This window comes from Agelaius tricolor, unplaced genomic scaffold, assembly GCF_023055355.1.
Source record: "Agelaius tricolor isolate 1412-34295 unplaced genomic scaffold, bAgeTri1.0.p SCAF_5, whole genome shotgun sequence".
Classification (NCBI taxonomy): Eukaryota; Metazoa; Chordata; class Aves; order Passeriformes; family Icteridae; genus Agelaius; species Agelaius tricolor.
This window is the reverse complement of record NW_027269265.1, coordinates 24,860,129-24,879,680: the sequence shown is the minus strand read 5'-3', so window position 1 is coordinate 24,879,680 and position 19,552 is coordinate 24,860,129. Positions and strand designations below refer to the sequence as shown.

Here is a 19,552-nt window from a genome sequence, read left to right as displayed (position 1 = left end):
AGTACATCCTGGAATATTTATATTTACAGTGACTGGGAAAAGGAAAAATTTTAGCTTCAGAGCAACATTTTTTTATCTACAGAAAGGTGCATTTCTTCAAGGTGTATGGCTAGCAATATAAAACTGCAGATAGGCTACCTTGTTTCACCATTCCATGGTGGAAACCAAAGGCTAAAGGGGCAGTCAGGGTGCACTGAGCATTTTTATCACAGGACAGCTCTTTTGGGATAGTATGTCAAAGTGAAAAAAAAATTTGCAGTAGAGTGTCATATGCCTAAAATGATTTCTTTCTGTTAATTTATTTACTCATTTCTTCTATGAATCCCATGTTGGTTTGTCTTTTTATGCAACTTGATGCATTCTAATTACTTTCAGTATCTTTGATCTGAATGAGATTTATATAATATATATGGCTTAGAACAAGTAGGATATTTAGCAGTATGCATGTTTTTAAGGTTGTGGCTACTTGTGCTGTTCTTTTCTATCCAAACTCCAAAGAACTTGAAAAGCTCTTATATGAATGCTGAAATCATACCGGGCTGAATTGAAACTGGACCCAAGACTGATTGAAGAGCTGCAGAGTATGGATCATTTTCTTAATGTGGAGTAAATGGAGCTGTCAGTTTACATTAGCTTAGTATCTGCCCCCCCCCCAGGATTATTCCTTTTTTTCCTTTAAAATACCCTGATAGTTTCTATTTTGCCATTTCAGCTGAAACTTTTTAAGAAGTATGCATAGGATGATTCTGTGTCGACAAAATTTCAGTTTGTCCTTTGAAAACTCAGTCTTAAGTCTGCTTTATATTCTCTCTTGGTCCAGTAAAACAATTACAAATGTCAAGGGCTATTTAATTATGCACTTACAGAAAAACATGTACTTAAATGTTTTCTTGGATCAGGACCTAGAGACCATATTTGTTTGGAATTGTATTAACATCAGTGCAATCTGAGGGTATTCAACACCATAAAGGATAAGAATCACTTTTGCTTTATTATAGGGTATTTTAGAATGCACGCAATTTTAAAGAGTATGTTTTTTCAGAAACGCTCCTTGTGATTAACTGTGTCCTGGAGCCATGCATAAACATATTCGTAAACCAAAAGCATCACTGCACCACCTGGAAGAAAAGATATTATTTTACTACATAGAAAATCCAGTATTTGCAAGATATTATAGAGCACTTCTAGTGTAACATAAACAAGAATATGGCAAAGCCTTATTTACAAAATGGATAAGTCTATTTCCTGAGTTCACTAAAAATTCACCAATTCATAAACCATACCAGTTTTACTTAATATTAGATCATAAAGTTTATGTAAATAGCTTGTATATTAAAGAAAATTCACTCTCAGTGTGATTTTTCGTAATACTTTTTCAAGATTAATGTTTTGCTTTGTTCTTCTAAAAGTGACACTTTTAGTCTGAATATATGTATATTTGTGTGCCTGTTTAAAAAGATTTGGCCATGAAAGAGCAACTTGACTGGTGGAATGGCAAAAATTCATCTTCAGGATGATAAAAACATTTCCAGGTAAGAGTCAAGAGAGGTTTTTACCTGTTTTTTCACCATGTCTAAAGCAGAAAATCATGGTGTGGAAGTGAGTATAATCTTTCCTGGCTACAAATCCACAGGCAAAGTTTTGATCTAATGAAATGGCATTATTTGCTAGAATTGGTAACAGTATAAAATCCCAGCTTGAAAGCCATAAAATATCTTTACTGTTAGTGAAGACAGACTGTAACTGGGCTGTATTACTATGTGAGATAAAAAAAGAGAACATTTCAAAAGGTATATATATATAACTAAACAGATAGAGAAGCTTCTAGATGGAGAACTGGATAAAGGGAACCAGGCTGCATGATTAAAAATATATTATTTGTGGGTTCCAGCACTGGGGCATAAATATGATCTTGCCTTTGCCTGTTGGTTCAGTTGGTGGCTTGGAGTGGCACCTCTAACAAACGAGGCTTCTGCTGAACTGGGCTCTCCTTTCTAGGGATAGGCTAAGACAACCAGGCACACAGAATTACTACATGAATTTCTCCATATCATTTGTCCTAAGGAATCATCACCAGACTTGAAACTCTCTATGAAAAGGAACTCACAGAGAGCTAGACAGAGCAGATGTTTGCAAAAGGCTTTGACCAACAAACAAATCATAGACAAAATGTCTAAGATGTGATTTGAACTCAAATCAAGGCTGATTCCAAATCTCATACTGTGTGATCTATTTGTGTATCTCTTTTCCTGTAAACACTCACATGCTGGAAGAAGGAATTACCTTCCCAGTCATAATAAAGACTGTATTATTGTTTCATCAGAAAGTTAAACCTATATGTTAGTTAGCCAATATAACTACAGAAGTATTTAGAATGAAGTTCACATGTAACTGACTTGCTGGATGTGGGCCAGAATGCATAGTCATTTGTGAGATGGAAAACTTTATTCCAAAATCTGCTGTGCTAAGAGGTACTGGGAAAGCTAAACACTGCCTTCTCTTTGTCTTGGATGTAATCTAGTATCTTTGGAGTGTGAGGGAAAAGGCTTTTAGCTCCAGAGCTCCTTGTTTCTCCTCCCCACCTTCCTCGTCCTGCACAATAACCAGGCATGGTCTAGTACTTAGCCAGATGGATTGGATATGCAAACATTTACACACAAACCTAATGCCTCCTTTATACTGCAGAACAGGCTCTGTACCTACTTGCTTTACCTATGTGTGTTCTTGCATATTAAACAACCAGCTTGAACAACTGGAAATGCAATTTAATGGGAATGGGATACTGCTCAAATTGGGCTTCTGCTCTTTTTGACGCAGACTGCCTTTGTGGGCTGACAAAGTCTGAGGGCCCAGTGCTTTGCTTTCATGATTAATCAAAACCAGTCAGGAAAAAAAAAACTCTAAAAGCCAAGGAAGATACAGCTTTCAACCACCGTGCTCCCACATTTGGAGTAACAATTACTAAGAAGGGGTCAAGCAACAACCCCAGTTTTAAGATGTCCTTGTCCTCTTAGTTTCCCAGGGCCATACAAGTCTCTTCCCAGCTCTGCTATCAGCTTTTTAGTGTCTGCCCCCATAGTGCATGAGAGAAGAAAGTAACTGGAATTTGATATGCTTGGGCTGTGCCTTGACTAGTTGAGTGCATTTTATGGCGAGACTCTAACCTGCATTTTAGGCTGACTTCACATAGGTATGGAATAGTGTTAATGGACTCAAAATCTCACATAAGAAGGAATAGGAAACTTAAAGAAACATCCAAAAGTTTTACAGTTCTGTGATTTGCATGTGCTTTGGTTTGTTCATAAATAAAACAGTTGCACAAACCAGCATTTACTTGAACCTGCAATTCTCTGATGTATACGTGTAAATTATTCTTTTCAGACACATATTTAGCCAAATCCATCTGTGATACTACTAGATGATGCTATTTTAAAAAGAAACCATTCAAACTGACAGATATTTTGATTCATTTATTTGACTGATACTTACTACATTTTCTCAAGAAACTGTAAAAATGGGAAGAAAAAACCAGAACAAAAGCAAAATAGAAATGACAGAAGGAAAATTACCTGGACCGAGCCTCATGATCTTGGGAAGCAAGCCTTTGTACAGAGCCAGAAATCTGTAGCAGAAGAATAACAAACAAAACATTTCAAACAATATTCTTGCTCTAAAAGAAGAACGGAATTGTAGCATATGTTTGTTAAAATGCTGGCAAAGCACTTAGAGGCAATTATTTGAAATTACACATGTTCAATAGCAGGCTGTATCTGGATTTTAACATTTTACAGAGGCAGATCAGATGAAGAGAAAAAGTTAATCAATGTTCAGTCACAAAAGCAATGTTGTAAGCCTAGCCAATCAGAAATATGACTTTAATCAGTGAGATGGGTTTACTTTCAAGACAAGTCTGTTAACAACAGCTGCATATAGAGACAAAATGACTGATATAATTGAATATCAAAGCCACAACTCAGTCACCACTTGAGAAATATTTTTAAAAGTTGGAAAATGTTATTACCACAAGGATCTGTCCCCAGTTTAATTATTTCAGCAATAATTTTAAAGGTACAGAGGCCTGCATTATTAAAATTAAATTAAATTGAGAAATAGTCTGTTTTCTGATCATATTTTCCTTTTGCAAAATGAAGAATGGAAAAATTTACACATGAGATATATGAAGCATTTACTTGGGGAACATAAATTTTGACATTGTAATAATCACTTTGTAAGTCACTTGTAAAAGTTCATATGTAGTAGGAAGATATATCCTTGTAATGCTAAAATAAATTTTCAAAATGCTACATTGGGTTCTTTTGATATGTGAATTCAGGATGGTTTAATGGTCCTCATCAAATCTGAAATACAACAACGTGGTTTTATGGACCCATACAAACTAAAACAGAGGTCAGGACATTTATTAAAATAAGAATGTTTTACCCTTCCTCTTTATAGACTGTTGCCATAGTTTTAAAACAGGTTCTGTACTTGATCTCTCCAGGAACTGGCTGTGGTCCTTGAATCCTACTTTTTGCAACATCAAAAGGAATGTTAATAATTGAGGCTATTGTTCCTGAGACTAGCCCAATTCCAAATTTCCTCAAAAACTCCAAATTTGGATCCTGCAAAAAAAAAAAAAAAAAAAAAGGAAAGAAAGAATAAAAAGGGAAATGGGAAGACCTGTGCAGGTTAAGCACTATAAAGTAATAAGCATTTAATCAGAAAACTCACACAACACACTCGTGTTATTTTAGCGGAACACATTAGGATTTCCTATGCTGGAACTTGTTTTCTTGACAATCCTATTGGCTATGTTTTTACACATGGTCTAAATTGCTGAAGTACACATTTCCTCACACAGGATTTATAAACACAGTTCATAAAGAAAGACTGGTATGGCATATGGGGATGATTTGTATAATTGGGCTTCACAATGTACTTAGTATTACTGTATCAAAACAGGAGAAATCCAAGCACACTATTAGCTAATTGGCCAGAATATTTTACAAATGACAGCAACTTCCACCATGAAGCCTACTAAAACACTCATTTGTGTGTTGGACCCCCAAATGCTAAATTAAATAAAGACTAATCTCAGTCTGCTGCCATTCCCCTCCAGGTTTTTTACATTTATTTTCACATGTAGCTGATCCACTGTACTGAGAAGTGCTAGCTTCCTGTTATTAACAATCCAACTCGGCACAACGGCAAGAGAGCCTCCACGTTCTGCGCATTATAAACGGTGGTAATTCACTCAGCTAATTGGCTGAAGAATTTACAACAGATTGTTTCTGAACCCTACTATATGCACACGGTAAAAGTTAGAAGTAGGTTAGAAGTGCATCTAAAAACTTTGCTCACTCGCAGTTCGCAGTTCAACTGGGTTTTATTTGATCTTTTAGAAAGACCTCCTACTTTGGCATTTCTATGACATCAAAGAACCCAGAGTTTATCTGGGAGTCAAAGTCCCTTGAAGCAGGTTTAATCCTATTTCTCTAAGTAGTGGAAGTCACAGGCAAGCGTGTTCCAGAACATTTCCTATACACATAATTTGGTTTTGCAATTGGTTTTTAACAGAAGGACACTTTTTTGCTACATCAGATTCTTTATATGCAGCTTACTTCTGTCATGAAGGTGCTTTAATTGTAGAAAATCATTATTAAAATAACAAATGATCTTACTGTGTTATAACATCGGCACAATGTTAAAATAAGACAGTTTTTTTTTTTCCTAAACCTGTATGGTTTTAAATGAAACAGAAACCAAGAAAGAAGTTTTTGTTTCCAGATTAGCGATAAGAAAAATAAATTAAAACTTCCATAATATACATTGAGTGAAGTCCATACAGGTGTTAAGAAAGAAATGTCAAATAAACAGAGCTCTTTATTATGTGCAGAAAAACTCCCACCTTGATTTCACAAAACATGAAACATACTGATAACAACTTAAAAATTAGAATTGCTGGTGGTACAAGAATTGTAGCCCTTTTTTAGCAAAGATCTTAGCAAAAATTCTTTTCATTCTGTACATACAGTGATTTAAATGCAAATAGAATAAAGCCAATATTTCTGGTATCTAGAGAAGAAAAGAAGACCCCTTTTGCCCATTTACAAAACTGGACTCTAACCAAATGTACCATAGTCAACATCAGCTTTGCTATAACTTGATTTTTTTTTTATCATAAACCTCATGAGAAAGGTTTTCCTGTGAAATTCATCACTGTAATATCTGGGTAATTTCATTTCATATAAAGATTCAATATAAATAGGGGTGTCATTTTTTTTTTTCTGAAAGCCAAGCTCAGTGGCTCTGAGGTTATTCCACTACTCCTGATCCAGGCTTCTCCTAAATCACCTTGGCTTGCTATTTCTTCAAGTCCATTGCACCTCATCTGCTTTTCACTCTATTCCTACACAGAATTTCTATGTTGGCATGGATCCAAAAGCTACTAAAATAAAACTATTGTCTGCTATTTTACTTACCCACCAAGCTGAACAGCCCATTAGGGTTTCCCATCTCTTCTTTGCCTCTGGAAGTTCAGAGCCCCTTTCTCTTACAAGACAATGCACTGCTCAGCACCCCTGGTCTGATGCTGCAGCCCTTGTAATAGGAGGCACATCTGCAGTGGCTGGGGCTGGCAGTGCCCAACTTGAAATGAGTCCTGCAGTCGGCCACATTTCAAAGGGGGCTTTTAACAGGTGTAGGAAATTTCATACTGTTGAGAAATGTGGCAGCCACTTGGAGGTGGTAGTGAGCAAAGGTTTTAATGAAACTCATGTTTAAAAGAAAATCTAATTATGATAAAAAATTGCAAAGCTGCTGGACACCTATGAAATGCGCTATAAAAGTAGATGCCATCTGAAAAATAATTTCATTGCTAGGGCAGAGGCATAGCTGCCAATTCTCTATGGTTGGTACATTAGTGGCCACTGAAAAATCTGGCTTATTCCACTTTCAGGAAACAGAGGACAGGGTTGGCTGTAAATGATCTGTTTAGCAGAATAGACTGAATATATGAGAAATTATTAATTGTGGACATTTACAACCCACACATGTCATTGATATCATTTGACCACTCAACCTACAAGACTTATTGTTTTTGGCAAAATAGGCAGCAAACATCACTAACTAGGATGCAAATTTAATGCACACTTTAGCTGACAGCTAAAAGGCTCATTCAGAGATTTTAATATATTTTTCCACTTATGTTACAGATAGTGGACAGCAAATAGTCAAAATTATTTCACAAGTGTAGTGTTCTAATTTCACAATTTTTATATATTATAATTTTTATATATTTGCCAATATTACAAGACTGGCTTTAAGACTTTCTTTTCTGGCAAAATATACAAAGTTAACAAACTAGATTTCGTAATGAAATCAAGTATGTGAGAAATCTAGACAAAGTAACAACTGTTAAGTATTTTTCAGACTAACTGCAAACCAGCTTCTACCAAATTCCTTGTAAAGGTTTGATATCTCTAAGCCTCTAGTACCTGCCTACTGACAGAAGAGATTTGTTACAGGTCATAAATTATTGTCAAATACTTCCATTTAGCAGTGACTGAAGTGAAATTCAATGCATGTAAGTACCTGAGACATAATGTTGGCTAGCACCAGCCAGATGAAGCTTGATCTATGTCTTCTTAAATTCAGGGTAAGTTTTGCATTGATTTTAATGGAAGTTTGATCTGAATTATTGGCAATATATCTCTGTACAGACTGTCTATGGCATTGACACTGGCTGGTCTGGGGAGTGCTCTTAGCTTTATTAGCACTGTAGAATGCTGTCACCATTCAAAACAGACTGGCTGCCTGAAGCCAGCCCATTAGGAAGGGTTCCTTGCCTTCACTGGCTCCTAAGCCACACCCAGGCACTGTTCTGGCTGGCCAGGGCCAAAGCTGTGCCAGGGAATGTTTAACAGCACAGGCAGCTGAGTTTCAGCATTGCCACTCCATTTACCAGCACAGATGTAGCCACTGTGCAAGCCACCATGTAAGGCACGGTGCAGTGGTTAAGCATCAGGCAAACCCCACTTTTTTTGCATTTAATCCCACACTGATTAAATTGCCTTTTCATTTTGCTAATATTTGAGGACAGCTGGGTCACTGGCTGACATTGAAGTAATTTCCCTTTTGTTTTCTACATATATTTAAACCCATGTTGTAGATGTTAAAATTTTTCTGCATCATACAAAATCTGTATAAAGTACCAATTTCCTTTAGATCATAAAGCTCTGGCTCTTTCTAATAATGAAATACTTGTTTCCTATTTTTTAAAATTTGAAAGGCTAGGAAAGCATGCTTATGCCATGTTTACTGTTCAACATGCTTACTGTTCAATTCCTATGCAAGAACATCTCCCATGATTCCCACAGAAGCTACACACTAGTCTCTGTCCTTACCTGCATATTTTCCTGAATTTTCTGCATAGTGATTATAATTTTTTAATCTTCTGATCAACACAAAAGTGTTTACTCCTATCTTAGTAACAAGCTGTTCCTGCGCCTTGAGTCTTAGAATGTGTGACTAAAGTGCACTGTAAAATATGCTTAGATACACTGTAAGAAACTTGTAGAAACTTGTGGGTCAGCTGCTCTTGAACAATTCAATTTACTGTAATAATCTGCAAATAAGAAGTGGAGGTTTTCTCCATTTACACAACGCTGCCAACAAAAATACCAGGCTACTCAGAAGTGCAGAAAAAAAAGAGGTGTTACTTCATATGGGAATAGAAAATGATCCCTTTTGATGTGAATTGCACCTTCTTACATGTATATCACTGCATATTACACCTGTGACTGTTTAACTGTCATCATCTAAAAATCACATTAGTAAAAACAGACTTCAATAAGTAGCATACTGGAATCATTAATAAACCATTAGTTGTTTCTCACACAGTCATTTCAAAAGTTGCTGATATTACCACGTTTTCTTTTGTAAAATTTCCTTTTGTTGTAAAGGGAATATTTGCTTCCTTTGTTATTTAAAGTAATATAGGACTATCAAAACTTCTTTAAGTGAAATTACAGCTATAATGATTTTTTCCTTAATTATAAATGATATAAAGTCCCTGTGCATGACCCTTTACATCCTCTTTTGGACTGGCTCTTTGCCATAAGGATGAAACTTCCCTGTCATCCTTCAATACTAGGTTGAACTCTCTGAGTAAATAGGTCCTGTGCCTGGCCAAAATAACCTAAATCCTGCAGCTCTGCAAGCTTAGCCCCTATGTGAGTACTGACAGAATTTCTAGAAACTGATTTTTCTCTTCTAGGCCGGTTTTCCACAAAAAAATTGCATACATACCCAACATGTCTGTATCTCATTTGCTGCCTTTTTGCACTGCTACCATGCTATAAAGGGGAATTCATAAAAATGATCATTCAAATATGACTACACTCAGCTTTGCTTAAAAAGTGAGAAGATTGAGTCCTTAATTTGCTTCCATTAAAATGCTATGGATTTCTGCAAAACAGAGCTAGGTTAGTCAGTGCTGATCACTAAATACCACAGCTTTGCACAGAAAAATAGTGTGAATAAAAATGTCAAACTTCTTATCCGATTGTCTATTGCATTGTATGAAGAACTTACTTTATTGACTGGAAGAATGTTTTTCACATTGAAGTAGAATCCAAAGTAAACCATGTTAAAAACTCCGTGACGGCCCAGTGTTGCAGTGAGGCCTTTGTTGAGTCCTTGGAAGCCCAGACCACCGGTTTTAATGATCTGCTGAGCTTGAACAAAGCTAGATGGTTGCTACACAAGTTAAGCAAAAGAAGGAAGAGATCATCTTTACAAAAAGAAAACAATAAACATAGCATAATTTCCATGCTGTTGACAAACACAGTGTTGCCTATTCTTATAATTTTATATTAAGTATCACCGTATTTGTTATTTTCCCTTTCCTGTGACCAATAAAAAACAAAACTTTAATTAAAAATAGATTCCTCATTTTTCTGATTGCAGAATAAGACGTAAGCAGGACTTGAGTACTGTAAAAGAGTAGTACTGTAACAGATTTTCATTTCACAAAAGACAAAAAGGAAGAAACTGTCTCATATCAGACAGAATCTGCCTGACTACATGCACCTTTGAACTTTTTTTGAATATACCATGATATTCAGAATTAGCTATTCCCCTTCTGAATATTTTACATTTTTAGCAGCTTTATAGAAACATTAGTTCCAAAAAGTTGGTGAATAGAGTTTGGCTTTCTCCAAAGTAGAAAGCCAAAAAAAGCCATAAAGCCATAAAGCTCTGGGTAACCAAATCTATAATTAGAAAGGCAAAACATGACTTCCACTAGGAGGTTCAAACATGAAAATATAGAAGAATTTTGACTACACCACTGTGAATACCACTAATTTCAATATACTTATTTGTTTAACAGCTTTCCATTTCAAAATACCACTGTGGTAGATCCACAGCATCAGCCAAATGATGTTACTATATCTGACACAGCATATTACCAATTATTTAGGTGACTGATGAGTTTAATCTTTAATACAAAGTTTCATTTTGGTTTTTTTTTTTCATATTTTGCAACTAATATTATCCTGCTAATGTTCTGCATATATTTTACTGGAGTTTACTTTTCTATCTGCTCCCAAGAATTCAAGTCAGAATCTATTCTAAAACAGAAATGCAAAACACGGGTACTAGCAATGACATCCTTTTTTGTGCTCCAAGAATGGACATTAGATCTTTAAGAAATAATACTGCAACCTTCAATATTAAGGTATCCCCTGGTATCCCTTGTCTTGAGTACGGATTTACTCATGCCTTAGAGGCGAAGCCTCTCACTTGCTGAACACCTGAGATGGGATTAATAAACCCAAATATAGACATCTGCAATGTCTACACCTGACTTCCCTTTTCAGTCCTATAGTAACAAAGAGGACTCTGGCAGCACTTCCCTTCTACCAAAGGAGGTGTCATCATGTCAACTGATCAAGCCATAGAAGGTTTGCGGTTCATCATTGATGATGGAAGGACCTTAGACAGAGGAATTTATTGTACAAACATCTGGAGTTAATGCACCTCACATAGCTGTTGATTCTTACTTAATATAGACCTATGCAGTGGAATCTGGAGTCAGATTCTTCTCATCATAAAGCAGAAAAGTGTATTTGTTTAATTAATCATAACTCTTATGTCAGGTGAGAAGATTTTAATCATCACACCAGCTTCTATAGCCAGTGAGTTATCCAAGGCTACAGGGAAAGGGAAAAAAAAAGGAAAACCAAACAACATGGTGTTGGACTTCTTGCAGTCTACTTTAACAAAAAGCCACCATTATTCTTACCCACAGCAATCCACATTACAAAAGGGCTGATACGTGATTTGTAGTGGCCTTCCTCTTTAAATCTCTCAACCCTGGAAAGATGATCTGCTACCACAGAACAATTCAGCTGTCACTGCAGGGTGTGAATATTTGCTTTGGGGGTGTGCTGGAGTCTGGGTGTGAGTGTATGTGCTCATGCTCTTCCTTGTTCCTTTTAAACAAGATATATTTATTATTTCTATACAATAGTCAAAGAAATATGTGAATTGCATTAGGTTTCATCATGTAGTATGAAAGCTCCACAATGGGATAGGTACACACTTTACTTAAACTTTTTAGAAAAACAGTGCATGGTAATGCCTTGTGCCGTATAATATAACCTCTGGACATGCTTCTTCCAATGGGCTTGAGTTTACATGCTTTATTGTGGAATGTTCTTTAACATTTTCTTAATGAGAACTTGATGTCAAGGTATTAAATCACTGGAGCTTTTTATAATTTACAGCAAATTTTGAAGTTTAACACTTTGGAAAGATATATTAAAAATTAACATGTCCGTGATAGAACAATCTTCGTGATTTAAGAACTTAATTTTGCTTGGATTTTTTTCCGTAGAGCAAGTAGTTAATATTTTCAATGTAAACTAGGTTTCTAGTAGGGTCCAAATACCATTCTGTCACAATTTTATTTGTATGATAATATACTATTATTTGTATTTTGTGAAATTTTGCATTTGAATTAAATTAGAGAATATTCACCTGAACAAAAACAACTCAGAATGCTTTTGGACAGCTACAGTTTGATTATTGTATCATTCTGAAGGTCAGCAAGGAAGGGGTGCTGTAACGAAAGAAAATAATTGGCTAAAATATACAAACTAAACCACCCCAGACTTTGGGGTGGTTTATAAATTTTGCAGTAGAGAAAAAATTAAAATGTATGAAGTGAAAGGATACATTGGTCTTTTTCAACTTTACAAGGAATAGTTTGTTCAAAATATAATGGTGGTTTGTGTATACTTAAAAGCTTTTTTTAAGCTAGGATAATTACATCTTCACAACTGTGAAACAGAAAGATCCGGAATAGCTGTTCACTACTGCTGGAGGAGTAATAGTTAATAACTTTTATCACATCATCTTCTTGAGAGACAGATCCTCTCACACATTGCTTTTTCCTACTTTCAGTCTCTTTTCTTCCAGGATCCTAAACTCCTGCTCTGCATTATTTATCTGTTCAGTGGCTTTGCTGCCCAAGTTTAAAAAATGTCTAGACTGGAGACTTGCAGCAAATAAACATGTCTTTCATATGCATTGAGAATTGAACAGGAGTATACCAAACATTTTAAAATTTATTCTGGAAGAAAGTGCTTTTCTGGATGAGTTATGGAGTAGGTACCAGTTACTCTATGACATGTAGAAATCAGTAGCTGTATTTTTCCAGAGTGTACCTGAGGAGCTTGGCCCCAACAGATTATGTAAATGGCCAGGTCATAAATCTCTTTACTGTGCAGCCCCCAAAACTGTTCAATTTGTGCAGATGAGTGCTACAAGGCATGCAAGTATTAAATCAGTCAAAACTTAATAGGAGAATATGCAAAAATCATGTCCCACCAGGGATTCAGCTAACCTTTTCATGTGAATGGTTAATGTGATTTGGCACTTCTACCATGGTACAGCTGATTCCTCAAAAGATTTTGAAAAAGATGGTTTGACAATTGCTATTTTTCATAAATGAGTAAAGGAAAAAGGAACTTCATTACTGTCTTCCTTCCCTTTATCCTGGAACATGTTCTGCATTAAAATTAATAGAACCAATGCATTCCTGAGAACACTTGATTTTCATGAATCACTGTTTTCCAGTTTAATATTTTCCCCCTTTCAGCAGTACCCAGAATCGTGGCCAATGTTTTGTGCAATTACTCCTTTGGACAGAACAATATTTGAATAACAAAACTCTGAAGTTGGGCAAGAATTTAAATTATCAATGTACTTGTTATATAACAATTTTCCAGTTTGTGCTAATAAAAGTGAAGTCTTGTAAGTAATTTCATCCAAGAAACATTGCATAAAGTACAGCAGCTGGACTCTGTCTAGGGCACAGGGCTGTGGTGTTTTATGCTAACCTCCAGGGCTCACTTGAAATCTGGAGCTTGCTGGGGTAAGTGTGCTGTGTCCAAGGGGCTCAGGTTTGTACTCCTGGATTGCAATTCCTCACAGTGCTGGGTTGCTGGCTGCTCAGGAGGAGTGAAGGTGCATTTCAGGCACAGAATATTTACAGGGGAGGTGCTGATGCCTCTGACAATACTGCAGGCATCTCTGCATACCTGAGGGCAGTGGCTATGGGGTCTCTTCCATTTCTGTTGAGTTTGTGGGGAAATCATTTGCATCCACCAATATATTACAGACATTCTGCTCTAAATATGAACCTCAAAATGCAATATGCTAAATAAAATAGAAAAAGGAGAAGGAAGCAGTTTTCCTACCTCTGTGAAAGCATTCTGATTGGTCTGTAAGGTAACCTTCACTACTTCAAATGGGTTAACCACAACTGCCTCTGTCAACCCAGATCCCAAGCCAGCAACTGCAAATGCCTAGGAAAGTTCAAATGAAAATTGAGTATTAAGGAGTAATACTTCCTCTACATCAGATTGTGAAACTGAGGGATACAATGCAAACTGTAAGACTACAGTAATGCAGCAGTATTCTATTGCTAAACAACTTTAGTCCTTGATAGATGTTGACAGTTCATGAAGACAATATGACAATAGCCATAAACCATATTCCAAAACAATCAAAACAAAATATTGTAGCACTTCATGTCCATGTATTCTCTTTTCAGCTGGAAGGGAAAATATGGTACCAAATTATTGCGCAAACATGGAAAAAGTGGCAAAAGAATGTCCTCATGTTATCTTTGGGTGGACTCTGAATAATAACACAAATATAAGTGTAGTTATGCAGCACTGGAAAAAATAAAATCCCTGAACTGAGCATTAAGGACATAACACTAACATATTAACTTAAAAATACATGTAAAAAACTAAAATAGTTCAGTACTTAAGCAAATTGCACAAGTAGGAATGTTCACCTAGTAGTTAAAAATCCTAGAAAGGTTGAAATGGGAATGAGTGGCACATGGGGAAATGTCAGCATTCATTGCAAGGATGAATTAACTCCATTTACTTAGAAGCTGGTGGCATTTCAGCCATAGACATGGAAATATTCACTGCTTTGCTTTCCATCATGGCAGAACATTTAAAGATTTTTTTTAACAAAAAATAGTATTAAAATATTTAGGTCAAATGAGAAAATTCAGAGAGGTTAAGTTTAATGATCACTTTACACATTTATTGCCTTCACTTAACATCCCCAAACTCTCTAGGTGCTGAAAAAAAGTCTCAGGAACAAAATACATAATAATGAATCCATTTGCTGAAATTCAAAGAAACAATAGTAAGGGAAAAAACAATAGTGAGAAAAACTTACTTAATGCAGAAGGATTTGAGCAGGGACTCCTGAGAGCTCAAGAAAGACAGGAATGAAAAGTTAGAGGGGTAGTGGCAAACACCAGTCTTACTGCCTTTGGAGAAGATTGTGTTACCAACAAATTGATTTTTCCAGTAAGATGGGAACATTTCATCATCAACCATGAGATGGAAACCAGTAGGAAGATGGTGCTAATGTATACACCTGTCTTTTAATAATAAATATTGCCTTGATATGAGGTCTGTTGAGGTACATAGAAACATTCTGCCTGGCTTAGACCAGAATCCCCCTTAGTCTTCTTTTTCCCTCACTACCTTAGGACCAAAAATGCCTCTATAATAATAGTACTGCACCAAAAATATGAGGGATTTCTGATTTTTCTAAGCATCGCTGTATCTGTTCTATGAATCACAACAGTTTTTGGGCAGCCTGTAAACATGCAAACCCCCCCCACCCAAAAAAAGGTGCTGGGGTACCATAGAACCTTCAACTCTGTTCTTTCCACTTGCTAGAGAACAAGTATCAGTGTCTCTATATACACCTAGGGATGACAACTGATGAAAAATACCAGATAAAATAGGAGAGACTGCAAACAGCTATAGGGCCAGTGGAATGACTAAGAGAAAGTGGAGACTTGCTTTAACCTGGTTAATAGAATTCCATGACCTTTCACTCACTGCAATTAAAGGGAGATGTAACTGGAAGCAATACTCTTTAAAAGAGACTTGAAATTGCCAAAACCTTTATAGCACAGCCTTAAAAAGATCAATTGTTTCCTAAAGTTGTGAAGTCATCATCGTGAAAAATAAATATTTACTATGATTTACGTTCTTACACCACAAGGAACAGTAGCTCTTATAAAAAGTATTTTAGTCCTAATGCACAATGGCAGAATTAAGATCTACACATGAGAATGCAGATTACACATGCAAGCTGCATCTTCACATAAAAACATTTCTGTGTATATGTATGACCTGCATTTTGTTTTTAAACCAAGGAAGTAGCAAAGGACTTCAAAGGAAGTAGCAATTTCTTATCAATAATTGTTTCTTTTATAAAGTTTTTAAAATAAGACTGAGATCTCTATTTTTGCTATAGGTGTGCTGTGCCTTGGAGAATAGCACTGTGAGGTTGAAGTGTTAAACTATACACAATGACATGAATAAATAAATATTGATAATGTTCAACTTTTTTTGTTATTTCATAAGAATTAAGAATGACAAGCTTATACATTCTCTTCCATGGTGGCTGTTGTTATCCATGTTCACGAATGTTAAGATATTGTAGGGAATTATTTTGAGGACATTTGATACAAAACATAATTTATCAATGTTGATATATTCTTATCAATATTTTTTTATCAAGGGACAGGTCTGTTTTAAAAAACTCTGGATTGAGCTGGACCCTTTAATTTTGGGCTTCTGTGGGAGGAAGCAGATGAGACAGACTGTTCAGCAGACACATATTATATCAGAACACAAAGTTCTGTATCCATACATACCAGCCCTGGTTGCAATGATGCATATCCCAGAAGCTTCTTGTATTGTTCAAAGGTAAAAAACTGTGAATAGAAGATAGATTGAAATTGAATTGAAAAAAATTTAGTTACTTATACAAATTAGTAAAAAGCAGACTACAATGGAGTTTAACTACCTCATATCCTGAGCAGCTGCACACAGTTCTGCAAAATAAACGTAAGCCACTTTTATTTCACACTTTCTGTAGCTGTGTTAGATGTGCAAGAGTAGACAATCAGGCTTCAGAACTGATTTTATTAGTGTGTCATGCATAACAGCAGCATAAATGCAATTCAAGTAGTGCTTCATCTAAGAGTTCACTTACATCATTTAGGACCAATTTAAATTCATAAAATTTTCCTCTGGCATTAACTTTCATATACTAATGTAAATGTAGTAGCAGATATTACAGTTTTACCAAGAAATCACCCCCACATTCTTAATGTAATGTGATGCAATCACTTTTGCATTTCTCAAGCACTAGTCTGCTTCTCATCAGAGAGATATAATTGTGTATTTTGAAGATGGAAAGTCTGCCATTTTCATAATCTTCTACTGTCAACAGGTACATTTTTTTTCCTGTTTTCTCTTTACAAATAAATCTTTCAGTCAATTGTCTGCTTTCAAACAGTGGCACTTCAAAGTTCAGAGCATCTGCAATCCTTTAGAGGATGTCTCGAAAGCTGTGCTCATGGGTGTTTGAATCTCAAGAAAAAAATAAAATCAGCTTCACCTGCACCAACATGGTGAAAGGCATTTGCAAAGGCTCACTTTGCAACCTACCATGTCTTGACACCCAAACCCATTAGTTTTAAGAATAACTTCAGTGAATTCTTATAAAAATCAAAGCATAATAAATGAATGGATTTGTTCTTCCAAGAAGAAGGTTTAGAATAGCTCTGACTGCACTGAAGCCAGGAGGAAGCTTCCTGTTGGCACAAACAGACTTTTGCTGTCTAGCTCCTTGTCTGTGGACACAAAGTCTAAGATACATGGGTCAAGATATACTCTAGAGAAAGAGTATATGTGACATTTTACAAATTATTGGGAAGGTGCCCTCTGAAATACAGCACACAATCTAGGTTACTATTTAAAAACCAACTCAGATTACATCATATTCAAAACAGGGCAACCAGGACCATTAAGGAGAAGTTAGAGATTGCTTTAAGAACAAAGACTGAAGGAGAATGACTGCTTTCCTTGTTTAGTTTAGCAAAAGAGATGCTGCAAGAGAATGTAACACAAGGAAAATAAGTAACATAAAGAAACTAGGTGTAAGAACAAAATATAAATAGAATGTGACTAGAGAGCTGATGAAGCTTTCTAGCAACTAAAAGAATCTTGAAACAGTCTTCCAAGAAGAGAAATGGGGGAAAAATCTTTATGTTGTGAACGGGAGAGTTTGATAAGTTTATGAAGGAGATTACAGAACAAACCCCATAGTGTCTTAAATTCATATTCTGGAAACATTTTACTGAAGTCACTGGAAAAGCAGTCTAGTTGCTATCACAAAAGACAGATCTGAGTGCAGTGAAAATGATCCTCTAGCATGAGGGTGGCAGAAATTGTGGGCTAAAAAGAGTAGGTATTTGAACTCTAGGTAACACCAAAAACATTGGAGGTGTTATTCCACATAGTTTTCACACATGGAACAACACAAGGTCCCTAACCACAGCTTGCTATTTGTGAGTCCTGTAATCTGTCTAAGAAACATTCACATCTTTGCATGCAAAATAAAGTAGCTGTTACACAGCATGTCTGGCATGATGGGAATGAAGAACAAAAACCTGTCCCAGTTGCACCAACACTGCATCAGTGCAGGTTCATATGTCCTAGTACAAGAGCTGTCACATCCCAGTCTAGCAAAAGTAAATAGGCAGAACTTTTAACTCTCCTGTCTGCTTTCCAATGTTGGCCTGTGACATGTGATTAGTTCAGAGCAAACTGGTTCAAATGAAGATGGGATCCTTGGAATGTTGGTGAATTCTGTGACCACAGAGGGGACTAAAATCCCTCCGCACAGCATCTGCTGATGCATGAGACAACCAAACTGTTTCACCATGAGAGGAAGGCAATGAGCAATGAGGCCAATGGAGATGTGGGAATCATAAGAAACATAAGAGTTTTTAAGACAAGCGAGAAAGACCGTGTGGCCTGTGCAGGGTCTCAGCCAAAGAAGACAAGCTCTGTCCCTCACGGTTCAGTACTACAGACCTATCAGAACAAAACAGCTATTCCATAAACCACGTGTACAGGAACATAAGTAATAAGCACCACATTTTCATTTGAACTTGTTTAGAACCTTGTCCTATGGCAAAGTCAATAAAATTTTTCAATCAAGACCTGCTTCAAATGAAAAGTCACTAGAATCATACCAAAACCATCTGAGAATTGGGTGTAAATGTGTTAATAATGCCACTGTCTTAAAGCAAGAGCAGATATGTATACATAAGCAAAATTGGGTTGTTAAATTCTGGAAACTGATGGGCTGGTACTCTGGTTACTGGACAGATATTTTTTTATATCCTCAGCTGGGATTATTATATCATTTTGCAGAAAAGGTCCTAGAGCTGGGATCCAGATTTTGACTACCTGCCAAAGAGTGTAAAGATTGAACATTAACCTTGCAAGCATCTTGCAAATATGTTTAAAATGTTTGCATTGGCCCTGACAATAATCAAAAAAGATAGAAGTGTTACTTAAACTCTAGCTCTATCTTTTTGAAGGTATAATAGAGGTCTACCGAAGTGGGAGGGTAAGCTGCTTAACTGAACTAAATTAATTTCTTATTGTGATAAAATTTGCTTTATTCTCTCTCCAGCATCTTTCTAGTCATTGTTACCCTCTTAACCTTTAATGGAATTTCTGGTATTCCTTAATGTTTTCCATAGTGTTACAGATCTGTAAAATAGTTGTAATAAATGCAGAATTACATTACCCAGCAATTTTTTTGGTCTTTAAAATGTTACTTTAAAATCAATAGCTTCCTAGAGTCATAAATAAAATAACTACTTAATAGTAACTATGCTTTAAATAATTTTTAAAAGAAAAAATCACTAGCAATAAAATTTAATATAAATGTTGCTGGGTGTACTAGAGTGGCTAGTATACATACAATTTTTCAAAAAATGATTTCATACTGTGTCATATGACTTTATATGCATCCACCTAAAATGTTTTTAAAAACACAGCATAATTTGTCTTTTCCTCTACAGTTGCATTAAGTTAATCTCTTTGTGCAAAAAAATTTCTCAGAATAAGCG

The 19,552-nt window shown here is 35.9% G+C and overlaps 1 protein-coding gene across 3 annotated transcripts in view; it reads right to left on the bottom strand.

Annotated features, from left to right (window-relative positions):
• Positions 1–972: 972 nt before the first annotated feature.
• Positions 973–19,552, bottom strand: part of SLC25A21 (solute carrier family 25 member 21) — a 232,009-nt gene continuing 213,429 nt past the window's right edge. For all 3 annotated transcript variants that reach the window (XM_071426868.1, XM_071426866.1, XM_071426867.1), the window contains 6 exons: positions 16,274–16,333; positions 13,770–13,877; positions 9,595–9,759; positions 4,441–4,622; positions 3,570–3,622; positions 973–1,118 (listed from right to left, as the gene is read on the bottom strand). In XM_071426868.1, coding sequence (XP_071282969.1) covers positions 1,039–1,118; positions 3,570–3,622; positions 4,441–4,622; positions 9,595–9,759; positions 13,770–13,877; positions 16,274–16,333 — 648 coding nt within the window. In that variant the 3' untranslated portion in view covers positions 973–1,038. The remainder of the gene's footprint in view (positions 1,119–3,569; positions 3,623–4,440; positions 4,623–9,594; positions 9,760–13,769; positions 13,878–16,273; positions 16,334–19,552) is intronic.